Genomic DNA, 16,546 nt, shown 5'->3' with positions numbered 1-16,546 from the left:
TTGACTAGTGGTCTATGAACCAGAAGCGCCAGCATGGGGTTGTGAGAAAAGTGGTAGCTGGTGGCTTGTCTACCTGAAGCCTGATGGCTTCAGTTGCCCCAGTGTTCTTTCTTGCATTTGCATTGCACTGTGTAATGCACCCTAGGAAGCAAGTATTCCTCCGAATTTACAGCAAGGAAAGTTCATAGGTGGATAGCAAAAAAAAAAAAAGGATTATGATGACATAATTTTCAGTGCCTAACTCTCACCTTCTTGGGGAAATGACTAGGCTGGTGATCTCTTATAGGATCATGGGATCATGGAGTATAGGGATTACAAGGCAAGTAAGTCTTAAGACCATCTGTGCCTTTCTAATGTCTATCCTCATGATGTACTTTCTGCTTTAGGATGGCAAAGCAAGTCTGGCCAGGATGAATTAGCTAATGCCTATCGAACTGTTAAGGTTAGTTTTGAAGGATGTGAGGTGTCATTCTCTTTAATATGTAGGAGTAGTTTATTCCACAAATGGGACATTCAGTAATACATCTGTCTATCGTGTGTTTTGTTTATATACTGGTGGAGGTTCAAATCCTTAGAGTTGGTGTTAGTGGGGCTGTTTGTTTTGCATAGAAGTAAGAGATCAAGGAAGGCTCAGTCCTGCAAGGAACAGAATGTAAGACAGAGATCTCCACACAAGAACCTATAAGAGACAGAGAGAGATCTAATATAGAGAAAGCATTTCAAACCTTTCTTGGTATATCAAGGTTTTAAGGCCAGTAACTTCCTTGGTTAGAAAATGCTGAGGCCATTGTAGCTGTGCAGTGTGTCTGGACAGGTGCATACCAATGGGAACACTGTAATAAGTGGTCTACTTAAAGAAGAGTTCAGTGGGATGATAACTTATTTTGACCCAGATTAGATGCTTTTAGCTATCAGTTGCTCTACACAGAAGAATTTTCTGACTCCTGATGCAAATGGAGGACACTATCACTCTAAGTGCCAAGAGCACTGATTTTCTTATCAGTTTGGAGTGGGGTCCTAGCTATGATATAAGTTGTAGATGAGCATTTTTTTGCCAATTGCAAATTTACAACACTTTTTTGCATTTAATTTTAGCCCTTTTTCAGTACCTAATTGCTGCTACAGTAAGTGTTGAAGGTGAGAATTTGTTATCAATTGTAAATTTACTACACATTTTTTGCATTTAATTTCAGCCGCTTTTCAGTATTCCATTGTTTGTAAAGATTAGGTTCTACTGTAATTATACCTTATCAAGGGTTGATTTGACAATAACACCTTACTAGCGTAAACTTCATTAATCCACAGATCTGGAGGTTGTACAAGTAAATGGCAAATGGGAGAGGTCCCAGCACTGATCCCTTTGAAACATTACTAGTTAGATTTTTACTTCCTGACGTGACACCAGCTACTTTTAATTAAGTGAGTTCAATCTTTTAGCCAGTCTGCTATTAACCTTAGCATTTACAAGTCTACATTTAGCTCTCTTAGTTTATTTACAATACTAAAATATAGGATGGTGTCAAATGCCTTTATTAGATCTAGACAGGCCATCTGGACTGAGTAATCACTATTCACAGCCTTTATGACCCTCTGAAAGATGTTTATTAAGTTGAGTAGGTATGATCTCCCATTGACAAATTCAAACTTCTGAGGCTCTAGGTGAATGACATTTCTGATATCGCAGATTATGAAGTCAATATAACATACTTAATGACCTTGCAGATTATACCAGTTAGACTGATAGTTCTGTCATTTCTGGGGTCAGTGGTGGACATGTTATCGTGACAGCAGTTCTCCATTCTTCAAGGAAATTTCCTGTGCTTTAAGGCTAAGTTAAATAATTTTCTTTGGTTCTAGTAAGGGTTACTAGGGTCAGGCATTTTTCCAGGTGGGTCTATTTATTTATTTAATTTTTGTTGACAGGCTGGGTGGGATGGTCTACTGATCTTTTTCAGCCATGACAAGGGCTCTGTGGAGCAACAAGCAAAACACAAGAAATAAAATAAGAGTATGTACAAAAGAAATGTAAAACAGAAGATATATATATATAGTAGTGAGGAACATATGCAAAGCAAATATGCATAATTGTACTTCGAAGTATATGCAAACAATTGTGCATAACTTTATTATAGTAGAGCTGTATTGCATAAGTAGCAGCAGATGTTGTTTGAGATCTGATAATACTACAAATACATTCTGAGATCTCATCATAGAGTTTGAGTAGGTTTGTTTTTCTGAAGTTCTTAAATTCAGATTTGTTCACTGGGGTGCTTGAGACTTTAAGGGAGAAGATCACTAGTTTATTATTGGATTTAACCAGGAATGGAGATACGAAAGGCATGGCACGAGGGGGCTATATAGGTAAAGACAAAGTCTAAAATAGTTTACACCCCCAGTAGATTAGTTAACTAATTGTTCTAGAGGAATTATCATTTATTAAGTCCAGGAATTTTTCTGCATATCCATCTTTTGAGGTATAGGTTTACCAGTTAATCAGTTTTTCATTTATAAATCACCCACCAAGAAGGTATTTTCATTATGGGTATTTCAAAAAGTACATTTGTGAATTTCTTATTCATCTGAGACCATACAGGGCACCCTGTAACAGGCAGCTTATTGATCATTTGTTTTGCTTAGAGTACTTTGCACTTTAATGAGTACTGTTTGAGGGTCTTGAGCAATCTGGCTATAGGTGATATGATTTCTCACAAATGAAGAAATGCTTGAACAAATTTTCTCAGGTCTGAAATCATGGTAAGTGCTAAACCAAGGTAAGGAGGGACTGCTGGGTTTGCAATGAAACTAAGTCTTAGTTACAAGATAGACTTCCATTTGTTTAAGTTGCATAAGGACCTCAAAATTAGGCAATTTGTTATTAAGTCTTCGGGCATTGAGAAGAGCAAGCTTATTTAGTTTAATTTGGAATTTGTTGAAACTTCATCTGCTATCTTGGAATGTCCAGTAGTTGGACTCTACCTAAAAACAAAACAAAACAGTATATGAGTGGCACAGGCCTTTGCCAGTAAGCAGAAGCCATGGGAATACAGGTACAGGGTTGTCCTCTGTAAAGCAAGCTGATCTGTCTATCATCTCTCCTCAAGCTAGGACATACTTGACCCACTAGAATGATATGTCACCAGTTCAAACAGATGAGAACCTAGTTTAATGTTACATCCAAAGGACAACACACTCAGGAGTGCAGCACCCTCCTTATGCTACGATGTACTGCCATCAATACATCTACATGGTGTGGGAATAGAACCCACAGACATTTGCACCACAGGCTAGTGTGCTATCTGTTGCACCACTAACATTGCATTTATGCCCCTATAGACCACTAGAAGGTAATATTCATATTTGCCTGATGTGTGGAACTAAAGAATCCTTGTAACATTACATCATGATCCACAAAAGATGCCAGACGTCCGTAAAATGAACCGTTTATTGAAACTAGTAAACTGAAACGCTTTGCAAAGCACTTTTCGTTCAAGTCATACACAAACTTCATCAGATGCCATAAAATCAAATAGTACTGTTTAAATACTATACGTAATCCATCAGCTGATGAATTAATTAAAAATATTAAAGGAATATAATCCTTATTTCAAATCAGTACATGAATACTATACATAATTATTAAATTCTAATAAAATACTAATATAATACTTGAGTCTCCCATTCAGTCATATCAAATAGTTAAAAAATTAAAAAATCAAAGAAATGTAAAACTAAGGCACAAAACTCAAGGAATAAAGCGTAGAAGAAAGCTAGACTGTGGTTTACTAGTTTCAATAAACGGTTCGTTTTACGGACGTCTGGCATCTTTTGTGGTTTTTGAGAGTTTTTCAGTGTTTGTTTGGTTCTAACATTACATCATGATACCTGACAGACAACTAACAGTCACCCTGTTCTTCTCCAGCCTTGTAAGCATGGAGTCAGTGTGCTTGACAATGGAGACACCAATTACTAGGACATTTTTACTTATACTCATGGGTTTGGTGGTAGCAGATGGTTTACAATTTACAGTCTGATGACTGTTTACTATGAGTAAGGGTAATCACAGTAGTACTGTGACTTTAGATTTTTGCTGTGGCTTTATCTTCCTCACTCTAGGATGCTTGAAAAGTTACCTTGTGGCAACCTCAGCAGCAAATGTTGGTTTGGTATGTTTATGCACAGGTGTGGGTAATAGCATGCGGTGCTCTTTTTTGGTAAGATGGTGGCCTCTGTGTTGTCTAGATACTTACACTTGTCACAAACTGTATCAGGTATATCAAGTAATTCATTGTCTGTGAACCTTTGGCAGTGGCTTGTTATGAGGCTAGCATTAGAAGTGATACAAGAGTATTGGTAATGTATTTTGGCCTAGTGTGTATAGGTTTTATAAGGATAAGTGCACCAATATCTAGTTAAAATATTAGTCACTAGCTGCAAGGATCTTAAGTTTAGAAGGTAATGATAACATACAGTGACAAGCAAACAAGAAGTTTAAGCAAACAGGATAATAACTGCATGAGGCCACGATACTCATGGCAGTGGCAGCAGTAAATAAATAACAAGTGTACAAGCAGATTAAGCAACAAGCAAGACTAAACTGATGACAGTAAAAGTACAGAGCACCAAAGCGGGTACAGCAACAGTAATAAAAGAGAACTAGCAGCACACTGCTGCTCAGCTTGATGCAGTCCTGCACAAACATGCTCATCTCACAGCAACTTTAAAATGCTGAGCTCAAGCAAGCACACTGGCCAACAGCAGAAACAAAACAATTTGATAGGCCATTTGGAATAGGGAAATTAAGAAAAGGTCTCCTTGCTCCCTGTTGAAATGTTGGCAATCAAAATGCTGAGTGACAACGGACAGAAAAAAAAGATCAAAAATGTAGGATATGAGCAAATCTCAAACATTGCTCATCTACTTTAAAATTCTTTTCTGCAGGGGGCAAGCCCCTCACACCCCCAAATTATATATACTAACTATGAGATGGTAGTGCTGCAGTAGCGTTGCTGCCTCACAGTTAGACGTTGCCCGTTCGATTCTTAGTTAGAGCATCTTCTGTGTGGCGACATGCGTGAATGGGCATTCCTTCGTTGAAGGTTGTGCTTTAGGCCCGGCAAGCCAGCATGTAAAAATCTACTGCCAATCATTAGCAGAATGGAGTTCCGCTGTGGCGACCCCTAACTGGGAAAAGACGAAAGACACAAACAAACAAACTATGAGATCACCATACGCTGGAGAAAAGGGAATGTTTTGAGAAATGGCCTCTTGGACTTAGTATGTGTAAGTCTGTTTTTTCAGCCATTGAATGTCCATGTTTCAGGACTCCCTCTAGCAGGTCCTGATATTTCAAATATTTACCTACGAAAAGTTCTCACTTGGTCAGGGTCACTTGCAGTGGAGCTGTGCAAATTCCAGTTGAATAGAATGTCACAAAAAGAGAGAAATATATATCAATCACAAAAACAACAAGTACCCAGTCAGAATTCAAATTATAGGAAAGCCTGTGGCGATCAAAAGCCCTGATTAGCAATAATGTGCCTTCTCTCATAAAATAACTGCTATAACTATGTTCCAAATTGCTTCCAAACACTAGGCTACTAGGCTAACTTCAACTCAACAAAATGCAGTAAATTTAACAAAAATAGTTGTTTTCAGTTGCTAAATGAAATAATAAGTACATGTATTGATTAATTTGAAAAGCTTGTTATCTCTCCCCGCAAAGGAATGAATGTGGCTATAGGGCTGATAAGGGGATTGGCTGATGGCCCAAGAAGGGCTAAAGATCAAGAGCATTTTTTTTTTTACTAAGAGCATTAAACAAATGAAAGTCAACACTGTATCCACAAATAAGAACAGCAAAAAACATTACTTGTCAGCCACCAAAACAAAGAGTTCTGACGACGTCTTGGTAACACAAAGACAAAAGCACTTAACTGTGGATGCTTTTATTGTTTTTCTATTAAACAATTTCTACAATTGTTTTGGTGGCTGACATTTGGTGGTTTCTGCTGTTCTTAGTTTTGTATTTCTCCCAGTACTGGAATTCATCCTTGTTCTTGGCTGATTTGATTGTATCCAAAATTGTAATATTAAGATTGTCTAGTGCTATAGTTAGATCAGTCAATCTCATTATTATTGGAGCATCTCTTATGAAATTAATAATGAAGATGATGGGATCCCTTTCATGTCTGGAGATTTATTTTATATTTGGAAATGAAGTTCTAAGCATTATCACTCATTATGGATCAAAGAAAAATATAAATGAATATGACTAAATAATTACAAAAGTTACAAGTAAGCTTACTGATTAGTCTGAAAATCTTATCATCTGGTCTGATAAGTGTATTATTGATAGAGTGAAATAAGTTAGGAAACCTAGGATAACCATTTATTTGGACTTACAGAGGCCACAGTCACTGAAGTATAACCTGGACCATCAGTCAAGATCAATATTAATCCTGTATAAAGTAGGAAGTGAATTGAATGGGATGAACTTCTCAGTACTGATCAGATTTTTAATACATGGATAATTTCAGATTTATTTAAAATTATTACAGAACTGCATGTGAGTTACTCAATAGAATTAACACTATTTGCAGACATAAAATATAGAACTGTCCTGGATAGAGTTATAGTTCACAACAAAGCTAAATTGCTAATTTATCTATAAAAAGGGGAGGGACCAATATCGAAGGATGTGGCAGATGAAAATGACATTTCTGCAAAGGCTACAAATAGAATTTCAGTTGCCTTTAATTGAATTTGTTTTGTTAACTTATGCTGTGTTGTAGCCTATAATGTAGGCTGAATGTATCTGGAATTCATAGACAGGTCACTTACTATGTAAAGCTATACAAGGGTACCCTGATCCATAGATGTCATACTGCTCAGTATAGCAGTGTTACTCAGCAGCAAGGCTTTCCAAAGCCAGATATAAATGTGGTAGTGTGAGGCATAGCCCATTTAAATTAGGCCAGTGCACGTAACAGTGTACGTCTCTGTAAGGGATCTTACACACTACAACAATTCATTGACATCTTTGCAAGTACAAAAATGTGCAAGTTTATATGTCAGTTTGGCTATGTGCACGTATGCATTCCAAAGTTAGAATCTGGGCAGATGGGATTGTAATGACCTTGTCATGCTCAAACTGCAGTTCCAGACGTATGTGTTGTGGGAACAGCAAGAGTGTGCATGCTTAGTGAGAATGTGTGTTTGAATGCTTATTGTAAGTGTGTGTGTGTGTGTGTGTGTGTGTGTGTGTGTGTGTGTGTGTGTGTGTGTGTGTGTGTGTGTGTGTCTGTGTTTTTGAGTGTTTGTGTGAGATATCCGCTGCCTGGAGTGATTCATACTAGGTTACATGTTTTTTAACGCAGATTTGGTTGAATTATAGATCAGTAAAAAAAATCAATGAAAACACATTTAATAAAATGGTCATTTAGCTGAAATCTCATTTCATATAATGTGGTTTAGTTACATACATTGGTGTACTAAGAAGTAAAAATAGTATGTGGTGTGACTATTTCTATCCGGCTCACTCTGAGGATGGGAGTTGGTGTTACCTACAGATAATTGTTGCTGATGTGGTTTGTGTGCCAACAGTGATTCCTGTATGTTATCTTTTCTCATATCTTTTTAGTTGCATGGTCATGGAGATAGCAATTTTAAGTAAGGGTTAGATGGGGCTTATCTCCATTCAAAAACAACTTTAGGTACTTTCTTCTGTATGATGTTTTCTTCTAGCTGTGATTCAAATGAGTTTTCAGTCAAATGGGCTTTCAGCCATTTGGGTTCAATGTTTTCATACCTTTCAACATCTAAATACAAGAAATCTGGGCAAAGCTGAAAATAATGGGGGGTACAATGGTTTAAAATCAAGGAATAGTGTTAAATGTTGCCCTCAGAAAGTTGCTAGAATAACAGAGTTTGCATTACCATGCAATTCTGAAGGAATTTTGAAAAAAAAAAAAAGTTTGAAACTTTGTATATTATTGTTAGGTAACTTCATTTCTCAATTATTTGCCTGAAAACACCAACTTTTATGAGGAACAAACCAAAAATATAAGGCAAAAATTTAGGCAGTCTATGAAAATCTGGACAGTTGAGAGGTATGAATGCTTTGTGATTCAGCCAGATGAGTGTTCTGTCAAGTACTACAGACCTGATGAAAATTATTCTTTAACCATCAGGCCTATATTACATAGCTTGACTGTTTCCCCTCTTCTTCACTAGTTTATATAGAAACATGTACCACATCATATAACACTGCTTACCCACTATATTAAATGTTAAATGCAATAGAAAGAGAAATAATTATTGTCTAGATATAATGTGGGTATTGCAAAATATGACTCCATAATTATTTCACATTATTTACTGATGAACCTTAAAATTATTAACATGCAAAAAATAAATATTGTGCAAAAAAAAATAAATATTGTTTTTTAAATTTCATGTGACAGGTGTAACTAACTAAATTACACAAACTGTAACTTTCTTTTCTTACCAAAGCAAATGGTACATTTGCGTATTTCAAGCAGGACGTTTTTCTCATCTTGTGTTGTCAAGTCAAACACTCGAAATTTGCGTGTATCATCAAGCTGATAAATAATAAACACAACGTCAATGACTATGCTATTTAGTACACTGGTAGAAACTATTAAGACAGTCATGTAATAATTTCATCTTGATTTCTCAATAAACATCAATGCCTGATCATTTGCAATATCCAGCACTTGTTAATTGTTTTGTTTATATTTTTGAATAATAATTTATCATAATAGTAATATGCATGTAGCATCTAAAAGCTGTGCCACATAAAACACTAACAAGGTAAACTAAAGTTGAAATCCACCTCAGCTAAGCACAACCTGGAGGATGGTAGGTTGGTTCTGCCACTTGAGGCAGTGAGAAATTTCAACATGTACTGTTACAGTTAAGAAGGACTTATGCAACTGTATCATGTTCACCATTCCCACTGCCTCAGTAGCATGTGTGTAGATTCCCACAGTTTACCCTTCCTGGGAGGTGGAAAGATAAGGATCCAGGAACCCCTGGAGAATGGTCCTAGCAAGGCCTACTTTGGACCATGAAAATGAGTTCAGTTTGTAGTCGTTTGTGAACATATGAACAGAGGACCAGGTTGCTGCTTGTAGAATGCTTCTAGATCCGGGTCTATATTAGAACATCAACAAACGAACATCTTTATAATCGAAAATGCCAGTAAAAGAACCCACTTTTGTGGGGGGCTGCACCGAGATTGCACTACAGTGAGGAAGGGGCAAATTTTCCATTCTTCACTGTACTGTGATCTCATGAAACACTTCTATTACTGGCATTTTCAAGTATAAAGCCGTTTGATTAACGGCTTTGTCGATGTTCTAATATAGACCCCTAAAGCCTATCCCTTTCCAATATGCCTTTGAAAAAGATAAGGCTTTAGTTAAGTTAGTCTTAACCTTGTCTGGAAGATATTTACCATGGTGTGAGTAGCAGAAAACAATAAAAGATGACAACCATCATGCAATAGTTTGCTTGAAGGCAGGTTGACTTTTCTTAGCCCCTATATAGGAGGCAAACAGCTGTTCAGTATTCCTAATGGGCTTTGTTCTGCCAAGGTAGTACCTGAACTCATGTGCGCATCTGAGGTATGTAGAATCTTTTCTCCCTTGTTTTTTGGATCAGGGCAGAACTCTGGGAGGTTGATGGCTTGATTTAAGGTAAATTCAGAAACAACATTCTGCATGAATGATGGATTAATGCATAACACAATCCTGTTTTTGTGAAAAATCAGATAAGGTTGGCCCACCATGAGATTTTGCAGTTTAGACACTTAGCTAGCAGATGTCAGAGCAATGAGTAAAATAGTTTTCCAATTAATGAACTGTACTCAGCCTGAAAGGCAGGTTCAAAAGGAGGTAAGGTCAATTTTCAAGAATAAAGTTGAGATCCCAGGGATGAGAATTTGCTTTTGAGGGGGTCTTATGTGCAACACTCCTTTCATAAACTGTTTGACCACAAAAAGAGATGAAAGGGGATCCATGCACTGGCTGTACCCCCCAACTCCCTGCAAACAATATATACCAAATCTAAAATCGCACTACAGTGGGAAAAAGGGTACATTTCCCTTTGAAGCAGTTCTATGTAGATTGTGGTACAATGGGGATTGGGGAATTTACCCTTTTCCCCATTGAAGTACAGTCTTGGAGTGGTATATATAATTTGTAGTGGGTGTGACTGGCACAGCTCCCCACATGGCAGGTGCAGGGGGTCTTGCCCCCTGCAAAAACATAGATTTTTTTTTCTTTTATTTCAAGTTTTTGGAAACTCTATCATATGATCTTGACCATAAAAATTTCAAGTTCCTGAAACCTGATAGAGTCATATAAACCCCGGTACAGCATCTGGTTAGTCTACCACAGTGTTTTGCTCTGATAGAATATATGAGGCCTGAAGGGTCAGAGAATGCTGTAGAGCTAGCTCCCAGACCAGCACTGCCAACTGGCAAAAACAGTATAACCCCCTTGTTTCTTCAGGTACCACATCATGGTAGACCACTAGAAGAGCATCCGGGGCCCTAAGTGGTGACAATTTTAAGGCATGAATTAGTCCCAACATCTCTTTTATGTTTATGTGCTTTCATATATCCTGAGGACCCCACAAGCCTTGCATAAAAATTCCCATGGACACTGCTCCCTGCACAACCACAAAATAAGTATCCATCTAGGCAGACTGGAGTGGGTATGAAGACAGTAAGCGAGTCCTGGACTCAGAGACATGATCTCTCCACCGCTGCTGTTCCTCTTTCACAAATCCCAACACTAATGCCCAGAAATCCAAGGGATGAAGGTTCTGGATCCAATAGTGCTTCACATACCAATAAGCATACCTCTCAACTGTCTAGATTTTTGCAGAATGTCCAGATTTTTGCTCATATTTTTGGTCTGTTCCTTGTAAAATTTGTGATTGACTGGAAAATCAATGTGATGATCTCAGGATTGAAGTCAGTAAATAATGATATACATTTGTGTTTAAAACTTCAACATCCTTCAGAAAAATGAACGTTATAACACATCCTGTTATTTTAGCAACTCTCTAAGTTTATAAGAGCAATATTTAAAATCTGTCCCTATTTTTGGTCCTTTGTCCCCCCCATTTTGTTAGGGTTTGCCCAGATTTTTTGTACTGAGGTTGAGAAGTACGCCAATAATTTTCTCATGCTTAATGATGATTGTTCATGCCATGAGGTCTATAATTTTGAGAAACTCTCTTGCTGAGGCCACATCTAGAAGAGAGAAATCCAAGAAAATGCCTTGTTAAATCAGAACTTTGTCTTCTGCCAGGAAGAACATCCTTTATATCATGTCTATCCAACAACTCAAGAAAGCAATTTGTTGAGAGGTCATGGGGAAAGGACTATTGAAGGTGGGAAAGGAAGGATGCAACCTTGACTAAGGGCTATAAGCACCTGGATACTGAATCTGCACAAATCAGCAAGTCATCTAAATAAGGAAATGTGGATGCCTAGGATTCTACAATATCAACCACTGGGGCCAGATACTTTGTAAATACTCAAGGCGATGTAGATAGCCCAAAGAGAAAAGTAGAAAATTGATAATGTAAGCCAGGTAGAGAAAATTTCAAAAATTTATTGAAATTGAGAGCAAAAGGAATATGATGATAAGGGTCCTTACAATCTATAGTCACCATGAAACAGTAGTCTGGAAGCAACAGTATGACTAACTGTAAAGTGAGAATTTTAAATGTTGGAACTTTTACAAAGGTGTTTCAAAAAGACAAATCTAGAATGGGTTTCCATCATACTAGGGGAGAGAACACCAGCCAGAATAATAAACTGACAGTATCAGAAAATGTATCACAATAAGCAGTTAAAATTTCTAATAATAAATATGTCCCCACATGACTAAACTCTTCCAAACTGTTCTATTATCACAAAAAAGTATGACATTTGTTCAGAATTCTTTTGCAACTGACAGAAGTTAAAGAATTTTCAATACACGAAGTTCAAACACCAAAGCAACCAATGTTCTAAACCAGTGTTAAAAATTAGCTCCATACACTTTAACCATGTTAAACTGCCATAAAATAAGGCTTAACAGCAATTTAAACTATATTTTCTTATCAAGAGAGAGAGAGTTAAATTTCCATATTACATTGAAATAACTTCATGTGCAGTAAAATCAAAATCCAATGTTAAAAACACATAAAGCAAAGTCATATACATACAGCAAATATTGTATAAATGCTAAAAAATCCAAGTTCTGCAATATTTTCCTGTCAAATGATGAAACTAAAGCAGAATAATTCTAACTGCACAAGACAGCTCTTAGCATCTAACAGCAAGCATACACACTGCACATCTGAGACAAATACTTAGTTTCCTCATAAACAGCAAAAACAAGCATTTGTCAATGACAAAATCCAAATAAACCTTGTAACAAGCAAAAATACACACATGAATTACTGTTTATACCAATTAAACCCTTGTTGAAGTCACATGATCTTAAGCATTGATTTTGGTATGTTGGTTTAGTAGGTCTGATGAAGTACCTAGTTTTGGTATGAAAGTACTTCTCTTTTTTGTTTTTATTTAGTTTTATTGTGCTTTTATATATTAAATCGCTTTTGGTTTACTGCATACCATGTTACTTATTCTTTACATGTTTCGTTTTTTGCAATGGTTGTGTCCACTTTTGTTATATTCCACATATACTGTAAACACTGAATGAAATAAAATATTAAAAAAAAAAAAAAATATATATATATATATATATATATATATATATATATATATATATATATATTTTTATTTACATGAAATAGAAAGAGAAAAATACACCTAATAATAAAATAAGAGGAAGGAGTCCTTAGATTGGGCTTACCTTGTCAGTAAGTCAGAAAAAATCTGCCCTGGATCCTGTAACAAGCCAACAAACTTTCTTCTTTGGATGACAGAAGAAGACTGAACATTTACTTCCTGTGAGAGCTTTAGGCTTCCTTCTCAGGATGTGGCCAGCCAATCAACTGTTTCAGGAAGAGAGCGGGAGGGGATTATGAGCTTTAAAAGCTGGCTAGCACTGGGTTACCATGGCAGATAACCCAAAATGCCACAGAGGCAGTGGGAGTTATGAACATCTAAATTTCACAGCTTTAGTCAGTTGGGCACATTAAATCCAGTTCCAGGTTACTAAGTTGAATTCCTTCCCTGGGACGTTCTCATGCTCTTAACTTGAACTCTCTATTATATTAGGTTTCTATATAAATTCATTATTGGTACACTTGAAATGAATACTAGTTTTGCAGGTATAGAAATAATTAAGGTGAACCAGGCAAAGAAGAATATTTACATGCATATTTGTTTAATTTGCTGTCAGCAAGATTATAATATTTATAAGTCAGAGTCAATGTGTTAACAAAGGACTCTTAACAATGTAGACTAATCTATATTTGCAATTATTGTCTCAGTTTGATATTAAACTGCTATGTAGAATGGTCTTTGTTTGATTTAGACTAATTCATTTTTAAACAGAACATATTTTGAACATGCAATACAATTCAAAAAAGAATATCCAACAGCTGCTTGCCAAGAACAAGTGATTTTTATTAACTCAGTCTGGTACCTTGGCTTTTTGCCTTCACAGGATCTGACTTCACATCAACTCATGCTATTTTATACATGGAAAACCAATCAATTAAGTAATATAATCAAATACTTTTTTCACATATTTTAATCAAAAATCATATAAATTCTATACTGAATAACAAATAGAAATAGACTACAATCTATATTTTTACACAGAGTAAATAACACACAACTTCGTTTATAAATATCCTTTTTTTTATTGTTCATATTTCTTTTGTTTTTGATTACTGTGGCAGAAGATCCTGCTTCATTGATTCATAGGATGATACTAGGCTGTTGGCCTGGAAGCCCTTATAAGCCCAGCCAAGAATTTCACCCATGTTTCCACAAAGTAAGCACCTGTTTCCCCTGCCCAGAAGAGACACAGGTAGGATCTCAGGGGTGTATTTTCTGTTGCCCATCCAGTCATCCAGGTTCCTCGTAAAGAGGGCTAGAGAGGTACTTTGCTTGACATGGACAGGGAGTCTATTCCACAGATGGGGGAGTCTTTGGGACACAAATCTATCCCGCCAGCAAGTTCTATCAATGTCACAGACCAGGTTGAGGCTTTGCGTGCAAATTGCACGAGTGGAGTTTGACTTATGGATATGCAGCAACTCAATCAAGGCTGGGCCTGAGATGGCCTTGTATGCCAGACTCAGATCACCTCTGAGCAGTCTGCATGAGACTGATTAGAAGGACAGGGCTTTTAGCCTATCTGTATAGGATAGGTGTTTGAGACCCTGGATTTTCCTGGTCAGGAACCTCTGTAGTCTCTCCAGCTGCTGCATGTGCTTGGCAAGGTACATTCCGGAGGGGGCATTGTACTAGATAATGGGTCTGATAAGGGAGGGGTACAGGGATGTTATGACCTCCTTGTTCCTGGATGAAATACTCTTATTTATGAGGTGGGCCATGTAGAAAGCCTTCCATACAACGGAGGCAACATGGTGGTCAAAAGTCAGATTGCTATCAACCTGGGTGTCCAAGTTCCTCATGACTGACTGTGTGCTTAGTACATTGTTAATAATGTGATAATTAGTGTGGATGCCATTTTCCCCAAATGGGATAATGAGGTATTTCTTGGCATTCAGTTTGAGGCCATGCTTCTGACATCAGTCATTAGTTTGGGTAAGGCCCTCTTGGAGGATGTTCACATCACTAGGGGAATTTAAGACAGCGCCAAGCTTGCAGTCATCTGAAAACTTGGTCAGCCACAGACCACTGTTTTTGGCTTGCACCTCAGAAAAGTATATCCCAAACAGTAGAGGCCCTAAGGACAATCCTGGGGGTACACTGCTTGTTACTGGTCTACAACTAGAGGTGGCTTCCCCTATTTTGACTGAGTGGGTACTATCAGTGATCCAGTTAGCTACCCATCTGGTAACATATGGCCTGAGTTGGGAGAGTTTCTTTATTATGCCTGAGTGGGGAATAGTGTCGCAGGTTTTGGCTAGGTCAAGGTAGGTGGTGTGCAGAGACTTCCCCTTGTCCATGGCTTTAGTGACTGTTTTGAAGAAGTCAACCACATTTAAAAGGCATGATCTCCCTTTGACAAAACCAAACTATGTGGGGTCAAGCTTTTGGAGGTTTCCCAATGTCCTTGTTTATAAGGTCCATGATAATGCATTCCATGACCTTGCAGATCAGGCTAGTTAGGCTGATGGGCCTTAATTGCCTGGGTCAGTGCATGATCCACCTTTTTGTAGAGGGATAATAGTGGCTGTCCTGCATTCAGCTGGGATGAAGCTCAGGCTTTGGTTGAATTGGGTGCCTAATGGAGCTGACAGCTCATGCCTGAGTTCATGTAGGATACAGCCAGGGATGTTATTGGGTTCCATGGAGACTGCATTTTTTTGTCTTTGAAAGGGCATTGAAGACCTACTCCCTGGTGATGAGGGGTGGGTGGCAGGTGCTGGGGGTGTCCTGGTTTACTGATGAGGGCAGGGGGGGGGGTGAAGTTTTCACTGAACCTGACTGCCAGCAGGTTGGCTATAGCTATGGCATTTGTGTATGTGATGTTATTGACCACCAGTTCAGAGCAAATTTGGGTGTTACCTTTGAGATTGTGGATGTATGTGAAGAAGACCTTGTGATTGTCCTTAGTGGATGTGGCCAATTTGGACTTGAAGTTAGGCTTAGAGGATTTCACCAGTGACCTAATTTGCTTGCTCAGACAAAGGAGAGATTGCTTCCAACTTGGCATTTGCTCCTTCTTGGTCCTGTACAGCAATTCTTTTCCCATTATTATAGAGTTTCTTTAATGTTGCTGTTCACCAGATAGGTTTACTCTTCCTTGAGGAAGATGATTTGGTCCTGTCAGGCATTCCTGATTCCATACAGCTATGTAGGGGTTCATATAGCTTTTGGTGTAGGTTGGACATTAATGTTAGTTCCAACTGAAGGGTTGAAGCTGTTTATACCTGCTCTGAGGAGACTGTATCATCTTTGCAAAAGTTTTTTTTTGTTTGACCCTGACGGGGGGGGGGGGGGGGGGTCAGGGGAGATGGTGTCTTTAAAAGTGATCACATTATGGTCAGATCTTATGAAGGAGGATGATACTGTAGGGGTGCTACAGTGGCTATTCATTTTGGTTAGGACCAGGTCCAGGATATTTTCACATCTCATAGGGATGTCAATCAGTTGACATAATGCATTGGTATTGACAAAGTCAAGGTATCTTTGGACTAGAACAGGTCTTCCACTCTTTGATTGGGTAATTAAAGTCACCCATGATCAGGATAGAGGGCTGAATCTTGATGGATTCAAGTAAGTCCAGATAGGTGGTGTAGGACACCTGAGTCAGGGTTGGGGGTCTGTAGCTAGCTGTGATTTGAATAGGTGTTTTGTCAACAGTTAACTGGACTTGGAGTGTCTCCTGTGCATCATACTATGTGACCAGCC

General features: G+C 37.9%; 1 protein-coding gene across 1 annotated transcript in view; it reads right to left on the bottom strand.

Annotated features, from left to right (window-relative positions):
• LOC122796926 (collagen alpha-6(VI) chain-like) overlaps positions 1-16,546 on the bottom strand; it is a 1,619,258-nt gene that overhangs the window by 115,134 nt on the left and 1,487,578 nt on the right. Inside the window, exon 38 of the mRNA XM_044065693.1 lies at positions 8,507-8,600. Within this exon, the coding sequence (XP_043921628.1) occupies positions 8,507-8,600 (94 nt within the window). The remainder of the gene's footprint in view (positions 1-8,506; positions 8,601-16,546) is intronic.

This window comes from Protopterus annectens, chromosome 3.part0 (assembly GCF_019279795.1).
Source record: "Protopterus annectens isolate FY-2018-M chromosome 3.part0, PAN1.0, whole genome shotgun sequence".
NCBI classification, from domain to species: Eukaryota; Metazoa; Chordata; order Ceratodontiformes; family Protopteridae; genus Protopterus; species Protopterus annectens.
This window is presented reverse-complemented; position numbering and strand designations above follow the sequence as displayed.